The sequence below is a fragment of the Meleagris gallopavo genome, chromosome 6 (genome assembly GCF_905368555.1).
Source record: "Meleagris gallopavo chromosome 6, MGAL_WU_HG_1.1, whole genome shotgun sequence".
NCBI lineage: Eukaryota > Metazoa > Chordata > Aves > Galliformes > Phasianidae > Meleagris > Meleagris gallopavo.
In genome coordinates, this window is record NC_139409.1 from 40,534,445 (window position 1) to 40,555,439 (window position 20,995).

At 43.9% G+C, this 20,995-nt stretch overlaps 1 protein-coding gene across 1 annotated transcript in view; it reads left to right on the forward strand.

Moving 5' to 3' along the window:
• Nucleotides 1–16,990, forward strand: part of POMGNT2 (protein O-linked mannose N-acetylglucosaminyltransferase 2 (beta 1,4-)) — a 31,982-nt gene extending 14,992 nt beyond the window's left edge. The window contains 3 exon segments of the mRNA XM_085226427.1: nt 4,977–5,033; nt 14,682–15,887; nt 15,890–16,990. Coding sequence (XP_085082553.1) covers nt 14,774–15,887; nt 15,890–16,506 — 1,731 coding nt within the window. The 5' untranslated portion in view covers nt 4,977–5,033; nt 14,682–14,773 and the 3' untranslated portion in view covers nt 16,507–16,990.
• Nucleotides 16,991–20,995: the final 4,005 nt, after the last annotated feature.

The window sequence follows — 20,995 nt, forward strand, 5'->3', positions numbered from 1 at the left end:
CTGTAGTGATCTTTGAGTATTAGCAGCTCTGGGATGAGCTGCCAACCCAGAACATGCATGTTTTGCACTCCCTTAGCATCAACCCAAATGGTTACACTAGAGAGGGTTACCTATGAGATGGATCACCTCTCCTACAAGGACAGGCTGGGAGAGCTGAGGCTGTTCAGCCTGGAGAAGAGAAGGCTGCGGGGAGACCTGAGAGCAGCCTTCAGTATCTAAAAGAGGGCTGTAAGGAAGGAGACAGGATCTTTAACACAGTCTGTTGTGACAGGACAAGAGGAAATAGTTTCAAACTAAAAGAGAGATTTAGATTGGATATAAGGAAGTAGTTTTTTCACAGTAAGGGTGGTGAGGCACTGGCACAGGTTGTCCAGAGAGGTGATGGGTGCTCCGTTCCTGGAGACATTCAAGGTCAGACTGGACAGAGCTCTGAGCACCTGATGGAGCTGTAGATGTCCCTGTTCATTGCAGGGGAGTTGGACTAGATAACTTCCAAGGGTCCCTTCCAACTCAAACGGTTCTGTGGTGCTATGATATTCAGTAATATTGTGCTCCTGGTGCTGTTAATTTTACATTGCAATCATATGAATGGAGTTGGGGTACATGATGGCTGCATTCCTTTAAGATGGGAGTCTATGCTGTACAGGTGTGTTTGAAGGGAGCATTGGAGATAAAGCAATCTATTTGCAATCTGGGGACTCAAAATGGCAGTAAATCTTTTTATTTCCCCTGATTTGATTTAGCTTCTCCTTTGCCTTGGCTCTGAACTGCCTTCCTGTCATGCTGCTGTGCTATGCACCTCCAGGCATTTGTCAGAGACTGCCTAATTGAAGCACACTCTCCAGCTTGGATCGAAACTGCTATTTTGATCAGGTTTGTAGGCGCTGTTACAGCCTCCCCATGGAGCTCTCTCCGTGAAGTACGATAACTTTGTCTTGTGGCTTTTGGTTCTCCATGGTTGTTAGGAGTGGACAAAGTCTCTGTACAGAGCAGAAAGTAGAAGCTCAGGGCACAGGCAGCTGCAGGGGGCAGTGCTGCTGTAATCCTGCTTGTGAGCAGAGGTGTTCTCATGAGTGCTGCAGCAACTGCAGGCCATTCACAAATGAGTGCATAATCCAGAAAAGACAGTGAAGTGCTTGAAGAGCTCTACCCTGTCCTTCACGTAGTTCCACATGTTTGTTAGCTCTTCTCCCCTGTAGATCCATCAAAGTGCATGAGAATTCTGTTTTTTAGCCTAAAAGGCAAGTTATTTCTCTTCTTTTATATGCTCAACCCCTTTTCCTAAGATGTTCAAATTCAAGGATGCTTTTCCTTTCAAGAGCTGCTTTTTGTTGCGGCAGTATCATCTTCATGTCCTGAGACGTCCATGAGAGTTGCTGGTTGTGACTACCCTGTTTGTTTCAACAGTCAGGAGGTATGGTCTCTCTTCCCCTCCACCCTTCAGAAGTCAGGAGTCATGGTCCAGGCTGGCAGGACTTCCAGCTTCAGGCTACCCTGTGGCTGCAGTGGGTCTGATGTCATCATCCTCCCTGTCCCTCTGATCTTTAGCATGTTTAAACTGTCACCTTTGATTTTGGAGACCCTACTAAATCCTGTCCCCAAGCACCATATTGACTTCCCTCCATGGAGCAGCAGCTATATCAGCTCTGGTTTGGGTAAGAATGAGGGAGCAGCAGCTGTACCAGCTCTGGTTTGGGTAAGAATGAGACCTTGTCTGTGGAATAGTCGTCCTTTTTTATTTCTTTTTTTTTAATTTATCAGAAAGGAATGCTGTGTTAGGGGGCCTCTTGCAGAGCTGACTGCCTCTTGCACCAGCACGATTGAATCCAAACCTGTGCGCATTGCACATTACATGTGTTGTGCCACTTGGAGTAATGCAGTGATTGCTGATAACACTATTTCATTCCACCTACATGTGGGTTGCTGTGAAGACATGCTTTTTTTGGTCAAGGTCAAATATCTCATTTTATAATTTTGTTGCTCGCTTTTTTTTAATGTTTTAATAAATAATGTATTTTTTAAAAAAAGTTTTGTTGTTTATATGCATTAACTTTATTATATATTTTATATTCGGCCCAAGACAATTCTTCTTCACTCAGTGTGGCCCAGGCAAGCCAAGAGGTTGGACACCCATGCCATGGTTTCTGTCTGTGGAGATGCACACAACATTGGGGTATACCTGAGGGTTTGATGGTTGGTGGGTATTTCCCAGACAGATGCACCTCATTTGTGTGTCTTACCCAGATCCCTTTGTAAATTTCAATCTTCCCATCTGTAAAATGGAAGATATGGTTCTTGGGTGATGTTGTGGTGATAAAGGCCTAAATTATAGTCTGAGAGAGGGCTTGTAAGCTACTCTTACAAGCATGAATTATCATTGTCTCAGCCTCCTTTTATAAGCTTGGGAGTATATCTTATTTGAAGCAGTTGAGCAAAGTGGGGTTTGGCTGTTGAGTTCCCTTTCAGAAAATCTCTCTCTTGCTGTCAAAATATATCATTGTTGGGGAGTTTTCAGTGATTGGCTGAAGTCCTGGACCTTTTGACATCAACTTGAATGCTACCCTGTGAGGAATCGAAACGTCATCCTCTGTGTGTGGAGTCCTGATTTTTCTTGGTGTCCAGAAACCCAGTGCTGTCTTTGTCTCCTTGCATATTTATTAACACAAGGACATTTTTTTGTCAGTTCTTTTCAGGCATGAATTTTTTTGTGCTCTCAAACTGAAATGTACTTTTGGCTGAAAAGCACTGCAGGAAGAACAATTTCTTGTAGAGTGTACTTCTAGGCCTATAAATAATAAATGTCGTAACTTGGAGTGACGCAGGCACCCCTGCAACATATACGTGCAAGGCAGAGATTCAGTAAATAACAACTTACCCGTTGTTTGTCAGCCCTAAACCAAGAGGAGTCTATTCAGACTTCTTTGCTAGCTTGATAAGTTTGGGTTGTGCTGTATAGCTTTGTAGGAGTCCAAAAATATTAACTGTTTTTCTTTTGTGATGCTGTTTTTGGAGGTTGCAACTTTATGAGGCACATTAAATATTTATCAAACTCTTAATAGGGTTTGAAAGGGCTGTGTTGGCTCAGAACTGACTTGCAGTAGGCTGATAGTGCTGATTATTTGGGAAGAACTTGGGGCTGCCACACTCACTATGTTATAGAGCAGTTGTAAATGACAATTAGTTGTAATTTTGGAGTTGTTAGATTTATTTGCTGTTTTTTCCCCCTCTAATGAAATAATGTTCAGTTCAGTTACCCAGTGGTGTGACAGATTAACTTCGGAGCCCTTTCCAGGACTGGGATTTAGCTGTCTGACTAAATGTGATGCAAGAAATTGTACTTCTGAAATCTATGCAAATACATCATAGCGAGAGTACTCATAAATGAAAGACCAGTCTGTAAGTATTGTGTTTTCTTCTCTGTTAAAATCAAATCTTAACTCAAAAAAAGAGCCCATTATGGTATCTCTGAGTTATCAGGGGTCCCACCAGTGAAGTCTCTAACCAGAAGTGGACTTAGTGAAAAGGTTCCTGTAAGAATCAGTGACGCTAGGTTATGCAGTAGGGCTTTCTGGAGTTCAGAGAACACAAAATCAAAGTGTTTCTTAGGTGAAGACGACTACAAATCTCACAGAATTCCTCATTTTTGAAAGCTCACATGAAAAAATGTTTGGCTTGTTCCACAGCAGACTGAAGCTTTGTTTTCACAGAGGCCAGAGGGCAATAAGATGGATTAAAAAGAGAAAGGTATCCCTGGATATCCTTAGTTCTGAGAGGACAGGCTGGCAGCGCTGGGGATCTCTTCTGTTTGCTCTTGTTTTTATGTATTTCCCCCAAGCAAGCTGTGTCCCTTTTGGGTCTTTTCAGGTAGAGGGTAAGCATAGGCTCGTGCTGTCCTTCAGAGCCCTCCTTGAGGTGGCACAGGCTGGAAAATGGGGTACTGAAGTAGATGATGCCTTGTCCTCTTAATCCTACTGGCTGATAATTTTTCCAAGTTGAGCAGAACCATTTTACTTACTCTGTACAAAAAAATGCAGAGATTTAAAAGTGGCACACTAGAGTAGATGCGAAAATGTCTGTTTTATTTCTGTGATGCCCTAGTTTAGTAGATAGCACAGTTCTGTTTATTCATCACGTTGGCAGGCTCATCTTTGGAGGTCTAGCTTCCTGAAGAATCTTTTGTCGATTTTGCAGAATATTATTTGGGCTTATCCTTTGTTTCTTTAAGCTTATCTTTTCTTGTGCATTTGGCTTTTAAATGGCATTCAGCAACCCAAGGTTATAAATGCTGAGGTGTTACAGTATTTCTGAGCATGTGCAATGCTGGATGACACCCACCTTCCTCAGCAGTGATGGTTCAGGGGCTGTTCAAGGCCTAGAGACTCCCTAACATGTAGTAACCCAAGATGCTGATGGATCCTTGCCCCCAGGGTTTTAGGTATATTGCAGTACTTCAAAGGATGAGAGGGAATGTCCTCAAATTGCACCAGGGGATGTTCAGGTTGGAAATTAAGAAGCATTCTCAGAAAGAGCAGTGAGGCAGTGGCACAGGCTGCCCAGGGAGGTGGTGCAGTCACCGTCCCTGGAGGTGTTGAAGAACCGTGTGGATGTGGCACTGAGGGATGTGGTCAGTGGGCATGGTGGGGGTGGGTTGATGGCTGAACTAGGTGATCTTAAGATGATCACTAGGTGATCTACCTTATTGACTCTGTGATTCTGTATCATGCTTTATTGCAAACATGATGCAAAAAGTGTTGCTCCTCACCACCCTGTAAGTGCTTCCACCTGTCACTTACAAATTTGGCAGGGCCTTCTTGCCTTGTTGCATGGAAACAGAAGGTTTTTCAGGGTTAAGGTTTCACATTAAGCAGGGAAATGTTCATGGACAGAGGGATTGGAGACTTGGTCAACAGCAGCCAGCTGATGCAGTGTAGTGCACTGGCAACAGATGCTGTAAATCCATTTATCCTCTCTCTCAGATGGCTTCCAACATGCTTTGGGGAGGATAAGAAGCTGGACATGCAAGATTATCCATGGTGGGTATTTAATGTGAGAGTTCGGTTGTGTGCTGACCCTTGTAGTTGCTAAGCTTTTGTGGCTGGAATCCTTGTCTTATCTAATGGCTTTTTTTTCTTTTTCTTTTTCTTTCTTTAAATGCAGAACCATTTAAACTTTGTTTTAGCAGCAAGAATAATTTCTGCCACAAACAAAAACCCAGGAATGCTCTTCTGTTTTGCCTTAAGTAAAAGGGTTGCTCTTCATCTGAGGCTGTCTGTATATGTGCGTGCATATGGGTGCTAAAGAACTTTTCCTCTTTTCATCGTTCTTACTTCACCTCTTAAGTCTCACTTAGGGGAAAAGAGCCTCCCAGATAATCAGCAAGATGTCATGAAGCAAGCCTCATATGTTTCATTGTGATGTGTCTGCAAATATGTCCCTGTGTGGCTCCTGATATACTTGTGTTCAGGGATATGATTTCCTGCTGTGAGCCTTTTGGTGGGCAGAACTGGGATGCTTCTGTGGTCCTGCATGGGGATCCAGTTGCAAGATTAGGAATTGAAATGTTTCAAATCAGAACTGCTTAGTGCCCACAGGTTCCAGCTCTGCTGATGAGGTTGGTGTAGGACACTTTTGTCTTCATGACCTTCAGCTTAGATGCAGCAAGATGCTGCCTAAAAACCCCTGGCTCGTTTTTATGCCTTTGTGTTCAGGAATCACTGTTTCCACTGTAAATGATAACTTCATTTCAAAAACAGGGCTCCCTAGATGTGTGAAGGAGGGCACTCACAGCGTTGTTCAATAGTAAGCCATTTGCTGACCATCACAGCTAGGAAATCGCTTCCTTAGTGCCAAGGGAATTGCTAGAAAGCATGCAGAATGGCTTTGACATCCTCCAGCGAGGGGCAGTTTTTTTCCCTTTCTCTGCTATTGTTATGTTCTTTGTTGCAAAGTGTTTGGAGTAGCAGTGGAATTAATAACACCCAAAAGCAGGATTTCTAAAATTAGCGTCCCCGGACCGCTTTGCCGTCTGTCTCCCATGCCACGCTCAGCTCTGCCAAAGCGGCACGGCAGTTTGTTTCAGCGCGGCCGCCCTTTGGGCATTTGCAGGAATACTGCAGCAAATCATCCTGCATGCAAGGCTGACCTCTGGGAGGCTAACAAATTGAGGTGAGCCAGCTGGAGCGATAGGACACTGCCGGCAGACAGAGCATGCTCAGACCTGGGGGAGAAAGGTAGCTCGGTCTGCAGATGGTGCACAGTTACTGTGCCGAGAGCTGGGAAATGCAATTTTTTTCCTTCTTTCTTTCTGGTCGTGGGGAAAGAAGAGGACTGGAGAGTGTTCGTTCCCCTGCAAAACATAGCTTTAAGGTGTCTTTTTGTTTTTTCTTTCTCCTGTGAAAAGAGAGGCACTGGATAGCATTTCATTTATTTAGCAACACCAGGTATGCGTGCATGTGCTGAAACACTGATCTACTAGTGATAGTACTTCCAGGATGAAAAAGGTTGCAGATGCTCTGAATGAATGTGTTTCTTTGCTGGGTGCTGTTGTAACTGTGCTCTGTTTGCTGTGCTGATCACATACGGCTCTGAATTCAGTTCTGTGGGCTCTCCTGGCTGCGGGGTACTTCTAGGGGCTTCAGTGTGGGTTTCTGACTCTTCCTGTCCCTTCTCACAGACCAAACCTTTCTTCTGTGGCTGTGCACGCTTGGGAGGGAAGGGGAAGGAGATCAGCAGTTTCTTTATAATCCCATGTCTTTGTAGTCATTCTTTGTCTGGCTGGAGGTTTGCTTTATTGTTTTTAAACAAAAAGTCTCATGGGGAAAACATCTCTGATCTGGAAAAAATTCTGTGGGTTTTCATAAATTCGTTTCCTACTGGATGGTTACTGTATATAATATATTGTGTGTATATAGATATAGATAGATATATTACCCTCCCCTACAGACATGGTACTGTAGGGCTTGTGGTAACCCAGGAGGAATTTTCACTGCTCTTATTGGCCATGCTGTGCTCCCAGCATCTTCGTCCCCTACTTAGAATTTGTAGCACACAAGAGCGCTCTCAGAACCACACTGAAGGGAAGCAGGGAGAGCTCAGGCTGTAAATGCTGCTAAGTACCAGTGCCAGTCTCCAAATAACACAGGTACTTTTCCCGTCAGAGAGGGTGGAAAGGAAAGGTAGGGAACATGCAGAGAAATAGCAAGTTGCATCTAAAGCCCAAAGGCATAGTTGGAGTGACTAAAGCTCATCTTGTTTGGTACTTCCAGGATTTCACATCATATTCTTTTAAATTCAAAGTGTAGCATTGGGAAATTTAACCCTCAGCCACCCCCACTCAGTCTTTGCTTTAGACAGACCTAAAGACCCACTGGATTAAGATAAAACTGTTGGTCTCTGACACATTTTTGTTTTCCACAAAGGTATATTGCTTACAGACAAAAAGCAAAGGACCACGCAAAAGGAATTTTTTTTTATTTTTAACTCCTATGCCAGTGCTTTTAGTACCATCATAACCTGATAGGTTTTGGTAGGATAGTCAAATGTGCAAAGATCAATTGTTAAGCTTCCCCCTCAGTCTAACCATGGTTATTTTGAGAACCTTCAGTTTTCATCTTCAATTGTGGGACTGCTGGACAAACCTAAAGGCTTGGGGGCTAAGAGAAATACTTCCTTTTTTCTTTGTTTTTTTCTTTTTTGCTGATTTTTTTTTTTTTCCTATATCTCCTACTCAACCTTGTTTTATCTTCATCAAAAATACATCTTATGTAGAGGATGTTTCTAGAGATCAGAGTTTTAATTTGGTGACAGGATTTAGTAGTCATGTCTTTCTGGCTGGAATGGAGATCTGGGAAAAGCGGCTCTTAGAAGCCCAAGAGATATTCTTTATCATTACATACTTCAAGCCCAGTTCTGTGGTTTTCTTATATGTATTGACTGCTTACTATTGGAATTATTCTTTGCATGCTCTTTTCTAGATCAAGACAGCAGTTTCAACAAATATTAAAATTGATGGCTCCTAGTCACCCTGAAAGTCAGTTTGAATCTCTTCCTATTCCAGCCACCACCGACTTGGAATTAAATTAAATTGAACTCTTTTTCATCCATATAAGCACAAGTGGTAGGTGTGCATTAGCCACCAATATTCTCCTGTTCATACTGAACGTATGTGTGCAGTAGGACCATGGTACAGAGCCTCCTTGGTTGTGGGCTTGTCATAGGAAGGCTTACAGTTCTACTTTATCTTCCTGACTTAAATTGCTAAACCATAAAAGCTAAAGTTAAACCTAATTTTGGTTACTACCGTCTGTAGACAACTAATGTTTTTGTAAAACAGTTGTTTGGTTTTGGTTTGGTTTTATTTTTTTCCAGATAAAGTTCTGTTTTTTAAATTTAATTTGAGAGCATTGAGTTAAAGTATTCTTATTTTTCATATTCCCTTTTCGTATCAGACTTCATTAATGCTATTTGTAGCTTTAACTACCACATTTGTTCCCTTCAGGAATCTGCTCTTTTCCTGTTTAAAAAGTCAGCCTTTCTACACTTGGCTGCTTTTTACAAAGAAAATGTTTCAGGATATCAATCATTCAGTGTACCATCCTTTCTTTAATGTGATATGTACTGTGAAAGATATATGTATCTCATTAAACAAATACAGTGAATAAGATGATAACAGCCTCTTGGGCTGTGGGGATTGACTTGCTGATGGTTCCGCAGGAAATCTATGACAGAGCTGAGGATAAAAGCCAGTTCATTCTTGGCTGTCAAATCCCAACTCCCCCTCCTTCCAATCGGGAGAGTTGCCTTCTAGCAACTTCTGCTTTCAGTATGAATGAAGTAGGTATTTAAAACTGCATGTATTATATTACATATACTGCATCCTTTGCTAAGCCTCTTGCATCACGGATGGGAGAAAGAGCGGAAGACATTTTGCAGGGGGAGTGTGAAATGTCATGTTGGCACTCCTTACTTTTCTTGTGCTGGTCTTGGAAAGCTAGCCTAGCAAAAGCTGGATCTGAGGGAAGGGAGCGGTAATGGAGAGACTGCCCTCAGTGAGGGGATGTCTGCCCCCACCGCATCCACTGGGTTGCCATAGGGGACAGGGTCCAGTGCCCATTCACTGCCCACACGTCTCTGTCCAGACTTCTTCCCTAACCCATGGCAGGAGCACCCAAATCCGCTCCCAGATTTTTTCTTGGACGCCAGTAGCTTTGGAAAATTAAGCACTGTCTTGGCAAGTGCTTGGATAGTTAGTAAGAAGAGCTTCATAAGGCTTTAGTAAGACACAGGCAGAACCTGTCGTTTGGTCATGTCCCGCAGGACTTGGAGGTCCCTCCACAGACCTGCTGTTGATCCTTGTCCTCTGTAATCAGGCTGTTGTTTGTTGCTTTGGGGTCTTAGTGGTGAATATTTGTGGCATTTGGGATTTTTGTTGTGTTGGATTTTGTAGTTTTTCTCCCAACTGCTCACCTAAATAGTAATTATGGAAATGAGCAAGAGGTTTAAAACATTGTCCATCATTTTAATATCTTTAAAGTAGTGATTCATCCTGCCCTAGCATAATTAAAAAATAACAGCACAACTCATCTCTTAAGTGAATCCAAACAGTCCTTTATGCCAACTGCATATTAGTAGAAACTCCTCTCTCCAATTCCTCCCACTCTGCTCTCCTCTACGTGTTAATAAGAGAGGAACAGCTTCTGCATCCATGCTTCTTGTTTTCGCACCTCCTGGAGATGGTTAGCACATCAGATGACCAGCAGTTAAAAGGCAGAATCACAGAATCACAGATTCATTAAGATTGGAGAAGAGCTCTAAGATCACTTAGTTCAATTACCATCCCACCCCCACCATGCCACTGACCATGTTCCTCAGTGCCACATCCACACGATTCTTGAACACCTCCAGGGACAGTGACTGCACCACCTCCCTGGGCTGCCCGTGCCTCATAGCTTCATTGCCCTGCTCTGGATACACTTCAGGGCCTCAATGTCCTTCTTGCAGTGAGGGGCTCAACATTCAGAATGCTGAACACAGCATTCAAGGTGCAGCCTCACCATGGCCCTGTACAGAGGAATGATCACCTCCCAGCTCCTACTGGCCGCATTTCTGATACAAGCCAGGATGCTGTTGGCCTTCTTTGCTGCCTGACCACACTGCTGGCTCATGTGCAGCTGGCTGTCCTTTAGCACACCCAGATCCTTTTCATCCGTGCAGCTTTCCAGCCACTCTCCCCATGCCTATAATGTTGCTGTGGGGTTGCTTTGACCAACATACAGACCCAACACTTGGTCTTGTTAAAGCTCATACAGTTGGCCTCAGCCCATTGATCCAGCCTGTCCAGATCCTTTGTAGGGCCTTCCTACCTTCAGGGAGATGAGCACTTCTGAACACTCCTGAGAATACCACTGACATGCAAGTGTCACACTTAGTGAACCCACCAGATGCATGCTCTAGAATCTTTACTTGCTCACCAGTGCTCAGTGCTACAGGAGGAGTAACTTGGCAAAGAGGATGACGCTGAGAGACGGAGAATGGGGTGAGCTCTTACAGCACAGGGTTAGTATGTGGGCAGCTGGAGGTGTGACCAGACCAGGTGCTGGCACATACGCAGAAAGAAACGGAGCACGGAGGGCTTTGAGTTTAGGGAAGGCAATAGCGTGTCTGGCCAAGTGCCTGTGTTTCAGTTTTCAAAATGTTCGCCAGTGACACTGTGGGAGGCAAGTTACAGCCCTAGACCCTTTTTTTTGAGGGAGGTTTAGTAACAAAAGTAGCTTTTATAGTGAAGCAGCTACATTTACGAGGAAGACTAAATGCTTTCTGCTGTTTTAGAGTTGCGTGCTGCCTACTGGGTAGGTTCCCCATGCCTGAACAACTGCAGTTGGTAGCACTTACCTGATGAATTTCAGCCTCAGGGGATGTGGAGAGTAATTGCTTGCCTTTGCCTCCCTGATGCAGCCCCTCCTAGGTGTGCAGGAGCAAACAGGTGGCATGGTGTGCTGCTGCTGCTGTTCTGTTGCTCCCTGAGGGACCAGAGGTTTTATTCTCCATGGTGTACACTGCAAGTATCAAATAAAAACTAGTGGATGATAAAATGTGAGAAAACAGGCAGATTCAAGACTGTTCCCTGAGTACCTGTGAAATTCTTTTCAGTTCTGCCTATGACAGCCCATTGCTGTCCATTTTCCCTTGTTCATTTCCATCAAAAGCAGCTCTCAGCTAAGCAGCATGAACCAGGATTTACAAATCAGCAGCTAGAAGCAAGAATAAAGATGAATTCCTTCAGCACTGCTAGCTTGTAATATTCATTCCTGACACTTGGTCAGATAAAGCACATACACTTGTTTTAGCTAAGATGCAAGGAAGTGGAAGAGCTGCAGCCAGGAAAGAGATGGAGGAGGGCTAGCAGGTGTTTCTTATTAAAAAGCTGAGTAGTTCACTTGTAGCCATTTAGCAGGTATTGCCTTAGTAGAGTCTGAAATGAAAATTGCTAACCTCTGAACATCAGCCGCATCCATCGGGCTGCATCTCTGAAGTGCCTCTTATGCCCTTTCTCTGGGGATGAAGGGGAGAGAACAAATCAGTCAGGGTGAAACATTAGAATAGGCTGTATGGCTCAATGGATTTGTAATGGTTGCTGGAGCTCTCCACCCCCGAGATGCCCATGAAATGCAGGTGCTGTCAGTGATGTGTTATGACTGTTGGTTTCTAATGGCTCTGAAACACCCTCCAACACACACTCCCTGCCAGACTGCAGTAATAAAAGGGCTGTGTGGTGTTCTCCTCTGCCAAGTTCTTGCAACTCTTGTTGTCTCCACAAAGCTGTTTGAACTTGGTCCTTTCTTTGGTAATGCTGCAGAAGCCATTGAAAGCAGCACACTCTCAGTAGCTGAGGTGTGTAGTGGAGATGTCATGTGGAGAGTTGGGTGATATCAGAATGTCATTCAGCTATATGTTCAGTGAATAAGAAAAATGAAGCTTTGGAAATCTCACTAAACCACTAAAATAATATAAGAACTGTTCCCATCAAACACATAAGAAGGGTAAGATGGTTCTTTTCCTGAGAATTGATTTCATTGCATTAGTTGAGTCTGAAAGCACACCAAGTGATGCACTGCTGTCCTCAGTAGGTTTCCATTCAAGGCTGGCCATGGAACAGCCATAGGTGATAGCTGCAGAGCCGACAGGAGCATCAGTCATCCCCTGTTGTGGAGATAAGTTTGAGAGATGATGTGACAGCCATTGTTTGTCTGTGCTGGATATCTGTAGCATGTGGGACAAGACCAGATTTAAATTGCTGCCAAGGAAATTAAGGTTGAGAGTTAGGACAGAATTTATGGTAATCCTTCATGCCATTAGTGCTACAGGCTGGCTGAAAAGCTGAAAGAGTATTAAGAAGAGGAGCGTCTTTTGGGAGTGGTATAGGGGGATGATCATGCCTTGATAATTAGATGATCATTCAGTGTGCTTTCTGCCTTCCTTTATCATGGCTGAAGTCAAAATAGCACCTTTTTAATTTGCTGTTTGCTTTTAGGGAGTTGCAAACAAGCCAGTTTTTCAGACTACTTGCCAAAGGAGGTGGGCTTCATTTCTATTTCCTTTGAGTCATTAAAGCTGCTCCAAAATGAATTTGTTGCTAAGGTCCCCAGAGACTACCTCTAGGATCCGCGTGACTTACAGCTAGCACTTGCTTCCAAGCATTATTCAGTCTCTCAGGTATTTTCTGTTCTTAGTTAGGACAGGGATCCTGCAAGCTGTAGGGATCCCACAGGCTATGGGGATTCTTTTTAACCTTATTGAATTCCATGAAGGGTTCTCCATTCATTTCCAAGCTGCATGAATCAGATTGTAAGATCAAGCATTTAAGCTGCAGTATCTCTTTTCAAAAGAACTCCCTTGGCAGTAGAGAAGTGTTTGCGTATGTCCTAAATGTGCCTTGCTGTCTTCCTCCACTCTGGCATATAAGAAAAGTGTCTCTGCATTAAAATGCTAAGAGAACATTGCTTGGGATGTTGTAGCATGTGTTTGAGCTATTGCTTTTTTTCCCTCTCTACAAACTTGCATCAAAGGGAGTTTAAATTGCACTCTTTAAAAACTGCAATTAGAAACAGACTAATCAGGTATATAGCAATGAGAAATTTATCTTCCTATAGTTCCTCATGAGTCATGACCACTATTATCTACAGGCTGACTAGCAGTGAACCTTGATGCATAATGAAGATCGGAGCCCATAAATACTGTAGGTGAATCAATATCTCAATTGAAGTTCACAGTTGAAAATATAATCAATGCTGATATAAGCCAGTAGCATTTCTGCTTAGAAAGAAAACAATGGCTTCCTGTTTTCTTAAGGAAAAGAAACAGGGAGGCCACATAGCAGCACAGAGGAGACTCTTGGGCTGGAATGGGAAGGCACTGGGAAGTGCTGGAAACATTTGTAATGTATTACTTACCTTTGTGCAAGGATCAGCTGTGCTGGTGCAAGTCAGACATTCTCAGTCAGTGAAGGTTTGATTATGTCAATAAAACATCAGTTCCTTGTTTAAAGAGCGCAGCCCTCTTCTCTCCTATGCCATTGCTTCTTCTGGAAAATGTTGGCAGCTACCAGCCTGTGGTCCTGCCAAAGAAATGGCAGACTTGATAAGTCTCCCACAGGGCAGCTGGTACAGTAGCATATCATGGGATCATAGAATCATTAAGACTGGAAAAGATCTCTTCACATCACCTATTCCAACTGTCCACCTACCACCAATACTGCCTACTGAGCCACATCCCTAAGTACTACATCTGCCCTTTCCTTAAGCACCTCCAGGGACAGTGACTGCACCACCTCCGTGAGCAGTACATTGCAGTGCTTCATCACTCTTTCTGAGAATAAATGTTTTCTAATACCCAACCTGAACCCTCCTGATGCAATTTGAAGCCATTCCCTCCCTTCCTATCGCTGTTACCTGGGAGCAGAGGCTGATCCCCACCTCACCACAGCCTCCTTTCAGGCAGCTGTAGAGAGCGATCAGGTCTCCCCTGAGCCTCCTCTTCTTCAGACTGAACAATCCCAGATCCCTCAGCTGCTCCCCATAAAACTTGTGCTCCAGATTCCTCACAGCTTAATTACCCTTAATTATCCTTCTCTGGTCCTCCTCCACCCCCCAGTAACAGAGCATTATGTTCACCAGTTCACGCTTCATATTGGAATAGAAAGTATCAAAATCGATTTTTGATACTTTCCTTGTTGTGTTATTATCTGTTATTAATTACATTTAAGGTGAGGGACTGAGTGGCCATGACCTGTCACAGTGGCCAATGACTGTGATGCTGCCTTTCCTCTTGCTGTTGGACTGGTCTGCAAAAAACAGAATAAGCCAAAGTCCCAGAGAAAGTAACCTTTTCTCTAACAAAGCTTCATAGAGCTCATCCTCAGCCTTGTTTTTTTTTTTTTGTTTTTTTTTTTTTGGTCTTCTCCACAAGGGTAGAAATGGAAATGAGAGAAAAAAGCTTCTTTTGTTTCTTTTTGTGTTTTTTTTTCCATTTTCAAGTACTGCTTTGGCATGCTTTCTCCCTTTCCCCATGAAGAAAAAAAAATGCTGAAAAATCTCTATACTCTTGAATAGTCCATGAAATATGAGTTATGGTAAGACTGTAAACTTGATGTTTAAATGGTTCTTTTCTTATTTTATTTTCCACAGGTCTTTGCCTTCACCATGTCAAGGAGTGTTAATGATGTGCTCGCCTTCTGTTGCATTCCCCACCTGTCATTCTGCTAGGATCTAACTACAGAATGAACATAGCAGCTGTGTTTAATGCCCTGCTCGTGTCTGTCCTTGCTACCGTGCTGTGGAAATACATCAAATTACGAGAGCATGCCTTCATGGTCGAAGAGGAGCTGGTCCTCATGCGCCAGTCCCAGGAGCTCTCTCAGGTTCAGATTGACTACCATGCAGCTCTCCAGACCCTGCTGGAGGATGGTACCAGGATGGTGTGCACCGGCAGGATGCACACTGACCGCATCTGCCGCTTTGAGTCCCTTTGCTACTCAACCGAGGCTGAGGAGTTCATCTATTTCCACAGCAACTCCTCGGTCATGCTGCCCAACCTGGGCTCCCGTAGATTCCAGCCAGCTCTGCTTGACCTCTCCTCTGTGGAAGATCACAACACCCAGTACTTCAACTTTGTGGAGCTGCCCGCTGCCGCGCTGAAGTTTATGCCAAAGCCAGTCTTCGTGCCTGACGTGGCACTGATTGCTAACAGGTTCAACCCAGACAACTTGATGCACGTCTTTCACGATGACCTCCTTCCCATCTATTACACCATGCAGCAGTTCACTGATTTAGATCCGGAAACACGGCTCTTCTTCATGGAAGGGTGGAGTGAAGGTGTTCATTTTGACCTCTACAAGTTGTTGAGTAACAAGCAACCGCTCCTCAGGGAGCAGCTTAAAACCCTAGGCAGGCTCCTCTGCTTTACCAAATCCTATGTGGGACTGTCCAAAATCACCACCTGGTACCAGTATGGATTTGTCCAGCCACAAGGGCCGAAGGCTAACATCTTGGTTTCTGGTAACGAGATCAGGCAGTTCACCAAATTCATGATGCAGAAGCTGAACGTCAGCTTGGAAGAAAGCTCCAGTGAGGAATACATCGTCGTGTTCAGTCGAACAATCAACAGACTTATCCTAAATGAGGCAGAACTAATCCTGGCCCTCGCCCAGGAGTTTCAGATGAAAACCATTACGGTCTCTCTGGAGGAGCATTCGTTTTCTGACATCGTCCGGCTGATCAGCAACGCGTCCATGCTGGTCAGCATGCATGGGGCCCAATTAGTGATGTCTCTCTTCCTGCCAAGAGGTGCTACGGTGGTGGAGCTCTTTCCTTATGCCATCAACCCTGAACACTATACCCTTACAAAACCCTGGCAACACTTCCTGGCATGGACCTGCAGTACATTGCCTGGCAGAACACTGCCAGGGAAGACACCATTACCTACCCGGATAGACCTTGGGATCAGGGTGGGATTGCACATCTCGACAAAGCTGAGCAAGAGCGCATCATTAAGAGCACAGAGGTACCGCGGCACCTGTGCTGCCGCAACCCTGAGTGGCTGTTCCGTGCCTACCAGGACACGAAGGTGGACATCCCTTCCCTCATCCATGTCATCAGGCAGACTGTGAAGTCTAAGCCCGGGACTAAAAAGAAGTGGTCTGGTAGCCTTTACCCTGGCAAAGTGAGGGATGCCAGGTGTCAGGCCTCTGTCCAGGGCACGAGTGAAGCTAGGCTTTCTGTGTCCTGGCAGGTCCCCTGGAACCTTAAGTACCTGAAGGTCAGAGAAGTGAAATATGAAGTGTGGATACAAGAGCAAGGGGAAAACACTTACATGCCTTATATATTGTCCCATCAGAATCACACCTTCTCAGAAAACATTAAGCCCTTCACAATATACCTGGTGTGGATACGTTGCATCTTCAACAAAAATCTCTTGGGACCTTTTGCAGATGTGCTCTTGTGTAGTACATAACCTGTGCACTACCTGTACAGCTCTGCCCTCCATGCCATCTGTGGTTTAAAACTGACAGTCTTGTAGTTGTAGAGGGCTGAAGAGGACTAGACTGTACCAGTGCCTCAGTGTCCATTTGACTGCACTCTGTGTGTGTGTGTGTGTGTTCTTTAAATGGTATTTATTTCCAGTGAGTGTTAAAAAAAAAAAAAACACACAAAGAAAACAACTCTCTGGTCTTCAGAGAACTTGCAGAGGTTACATTACATGAATACATGTAATTGAAAACAGAATGGAATTGAATCATGTGTACCTTAGTCGTGATTTAAATTTGTTTCTATTGTGTGGTGAGTATCTAAGCACAGCGTTAATCCGCAGTTAATTCCGTGGGTAGGTGAGCAGTTCTCATCAGCTTTTTCATTGTAAGTTGTTTTTTTTTTCAATAACTGTAAGTTTGAGTTAAGGATTTGGTATGAGAGCTTTCATTAAACTGCTGTAAACCTCAGTGGCATTTTTGCTTTATATCGTGTGTCGAAATGCATGTTGTGATAGATCTATCTGTTGCTGTGATGAAATGTGTATAGGGTAGCTTTTTACTTTTTTTTATTTTGACTGAAGGAGACAACAATGTCAGCACTGTGTTTAAAATCACTGCACATGCCTTATACACTGTCCCATCAGAGTAGCACGTTGCTTCCAACACAGAAGGCTGGAGCAGCAGGTGGGAGGTTGGAATGGGTAAAAGAACTTACTGTGTTTTAGTGTTGGTTTTCATTTTGTGTGTTATATACATTTCTTTGGGAAGGAAAAGGGGTGGTTTGGAAAGAGATAGTGGGGAAAGAGGTTGTCTGCATGAAAATCCTCTCAAAGAAAATCCTTGTTTGTTTTCTGGTCAGTGTCATCTGTTGAGATCAGCTGCTAATAAGTACATGCTTTGTTGAGTGACAGGCAGGACCCATGGGGAGGCTTTCTGGGCACAGATTTAGCTGATGTGAAGGAAAGGAAGCAGCATTAGGCAATAGCAGTTACATGGGTGCTGTTGCATTAGGCTGAATGAAAAATAAAAGAAAGCTCTGTGCTGGAGGTGTGGGTCCTTGAGGGAGAGAGGAAGAAAGGAACAGAAGTGTGAACGGATTTTGTTGATCAATGTTAGCACGCTCCATAGCTTATAACCAACATTAAAGCAACAGGAAAACTGCTCTTTTCTCTCTCTCTGCTCTCTGCTGTCCTGTCAAGGTCTGGATGGATGTCTGAGCAGTAGGATAAATGGCTTGCTTTCCAAGTGATGGACTGGTAGGTGAGCATCTCAAGGCAGGATTATAATATGAGTTTCAGTGAGAGGAGGAGAAAAACATTGGTACAAAAATCAGACAAGAAAAAGGAGGGTTGAAAAATGAGTGAAACACCACAGTACAACATTGAACCTTCAGGCTACTGCTGCTTCTGTGAATTCATTTTCATTATGTCTCATTTCGTTTTCAAACAGTTTTTTTATGATGTAAAGGGAAAAAAATCCCAGAGTCTGTCAAAGTCTGTGTTTGCTTCACCATTGTAGTCTTGCCCACTATTATTTGTTGCCCTGATATCTTGAAGCGGTGCCTGAATCCTCTGGCTGTTGTTTTCTTAGAACAACATGGTTTTCTTGCTGAATTGAAGTGAGTATCTGTGCTGTGTCCTAAAGTCTTCTTTTGCCTGCATGTCACGTAGCACATACATCAGAGATCAGATGAGGAAAACTTCATAAAGAGGAGACAGATATGAGATGGGGCTGCTTGGGAAAGCCATCCTGTGGCTTCCAGCACCTCACAGCAGGGCTTTTTGCAGCCTCACAGCCCCACAACCTTTTAAGTTGAATGTAGCCCCATGGCCACAGGCTGTTGTCTGCTGGCTGTTGCAAGGATGGTAGTGTCAATGCCCTACAAAGTCAGTGTTCAGTAAGCCTTCATAGGCTGAAATGTAGTCGGAATTCATTTGCATTAGTTTTCAGAAGTGATTTCCTTTGGGTACATGAGCTGCCTGTGGTCTTAATAGCCACCTTTTGTCATGGGCGGGCTCTTGGTCTGCATGCTGCTCTTCTGCCCAGCTATCTGAGTGCCTTTTTTAGCAGTTCCTTGCCCACAGTCAGTAGACCATCCTGTTTCACTTAAAATTAGTTTCACACGATTGCCAGTTTTCTAATGTTTGCAGATTGCTTGCAGCACATTAGTGATTTTCTTCCCATATCCTAATGGTTCTAATCAACAAAGCTGGCCACTGAGCCACGTGTCTTGTATGTGGGTTTCCATACACAGTTATCTTGAGCCTGAAAAAGTTTCTTGCATTCAGTCTTTTTTTTTCCAGAAGATAATCAAATATGCTTGCCGAAAGCGTGCATTCAAGCTGTCTTCCTTGTCAGTGCTGTGAATACTGTATGAGATGGAAACAAAGGATTTTTCCATTTCGAATTCAGAGGGAGCTGAACACAGAAATTAAGAAGGTAATGTTACTATTTGCCTCCAACACCTGCTCAGTATGTGAATGTCTGTACCGGAGCCTTGATGACTTACCCTGAATATCTGTTTTCCTGCAGCAAGCAACGTTGGGAGAGCACAGCCCAGCCTGTAGCTGTCCTCAATCAGGCATGGTAATATTATGCTGATTTATGCTACCTCAAGACCTGCACTAGAGTGCTAGCATCCTAGCATGATGAATTTTCTTTCTTTTTAATAACCTTGCCATCTGCAGGTCTGTTCCATTTTTCTCCCCATCCTCCCCTGTCCCACAGGTTGTTTGCTTCTCTTGCTTCTCACACAGCCTCCAGGCTTCCTGTTTCAAGAAGACCTGGTGGGACTTTGTCAATGCCACTTCATTGATCAAAAGGAATGCTAGCTTGGCATTGCTTAAAGTTTTTTTTTTTTAATGCAGGTTTTTTGTACACAGTAGCTGGGGATGCATCTCACACATGCAGGAAGTCAGGGCTAAGAGCTGGGTTGTACTATTTCCAAAAGCAAGCTCAAGGGCCTCCTTTTGACAAGTTGTGCTGTGCAAGAGACTCATGCTTTCCACCCCCGCATCATTTGTTTATGCTCCCAGAGCAAATACAGTAATCTCTGTGGTGCTGTCTGGCCCCACTGTCCAGGAAAAAGAGAAATGACTGGGACTAAATCCAAAATCCTCCTGGGGCAGGGCAGGATGCTAATAACAAGCTGGGCTGAAGCTCACTGTTGCCCAGCCTGGGCATGCTTACAGAGACGGATGGTCCAAGAGGATTTCCTCTGGCTGCCATTTCCTATCTCATTTTAATTAGATGAAGCACAAGGAGAAGCCAGCTGCTGCAGGAGTACTCTTTGCTGGCAGGACCGAGGAGGAAGAAGAACAACCAAATGGAGAGTTCACCAGGTCACAGGTGTGCAGCACTGGAGCAGCAGCTGCAGGTTGTAGAGAGCTATGGTCTTATGAGACAGGACTTCTGAAGCATGGAAGAAACAGGAAAGTTCATGCTAGTGTTATTCTCGGTTGCCTATAGACTTATAGACACCCTTAAAGTGTCCAGGAAAAGAAATATTTCCAAAGAGGTTCAGCTCCAAGCTGCCCTGGGTGTGTTGGGAAGAGTGAACATACGGATGATGCTTGTCTTAATGGATATCCCTTTCTTTGGCAGTGGAAGAACCATTGCCATGGAAGTGTAGCCTGAAGAGAGCAGGGAGCAGGCTAGAGCAGTGCAAACTGAGGACTGAAAACCAACTGAGTCACACTGTCTGCAGAGAAACCTGTACTAACAAATAGTGGGGAGATCAGGTAGGCTGCATTTGATATGGTCACCTGCATCTGCAGGTGACCATATGTCAGAATATTTAGAGAGCACCTGTATGTCAGTTTCTCAGGAAATAATAATAAACACCAGTTTTTCTTTTATTTATGTATATTATTATGTATATTTTAGTTAAGTGACATCTCTTTGAGGTAGGCACATGGCAGGACACAGGCTATCAGCATCATCTGCGTGTCTTTCCAAGCCTTGCAGTGAGCTATCAGCCTCAAAGCCATCCTCCATGTGATGAAGAGTAATTTAGAGTTTGCTCCCTCTGCTGTGAGCAGCATGGAGACAGATCATGTCTCCTCACAGATCCATGTTGTCTATCAGGGAGAGGCAGTCGGGTCAAGCAACGCTTTCCTCTCAGTGCCACTTGCATCCTCCCAGGCAGTAAACCTCACCTAGGAAAGCTTGTACCTACTATAAGTTATTTTGGGTTAGCTTCCATTTAGCTAAAATTACTGCTTTATTTTATTGTTGTTATTATCTTTTGGCCCTCTGGGATTCTCCTAGTTTTGCCTTTTCTTGATGCACTTTTCTAGCTGGGTCATTGTGTGTAGGTTTCACACCTCAGGGTAGGAAGAGATTGTAGGAACACTTTCTACCTTCACTAGAAAAGGTGCAAACCGACTGCATGTATTGCTGTGTGCCCTGGCAGCCTGTATAATCAATGAATATTAAGATGTTATAATTACAAAATAAAGAAGAGAGTTAAGC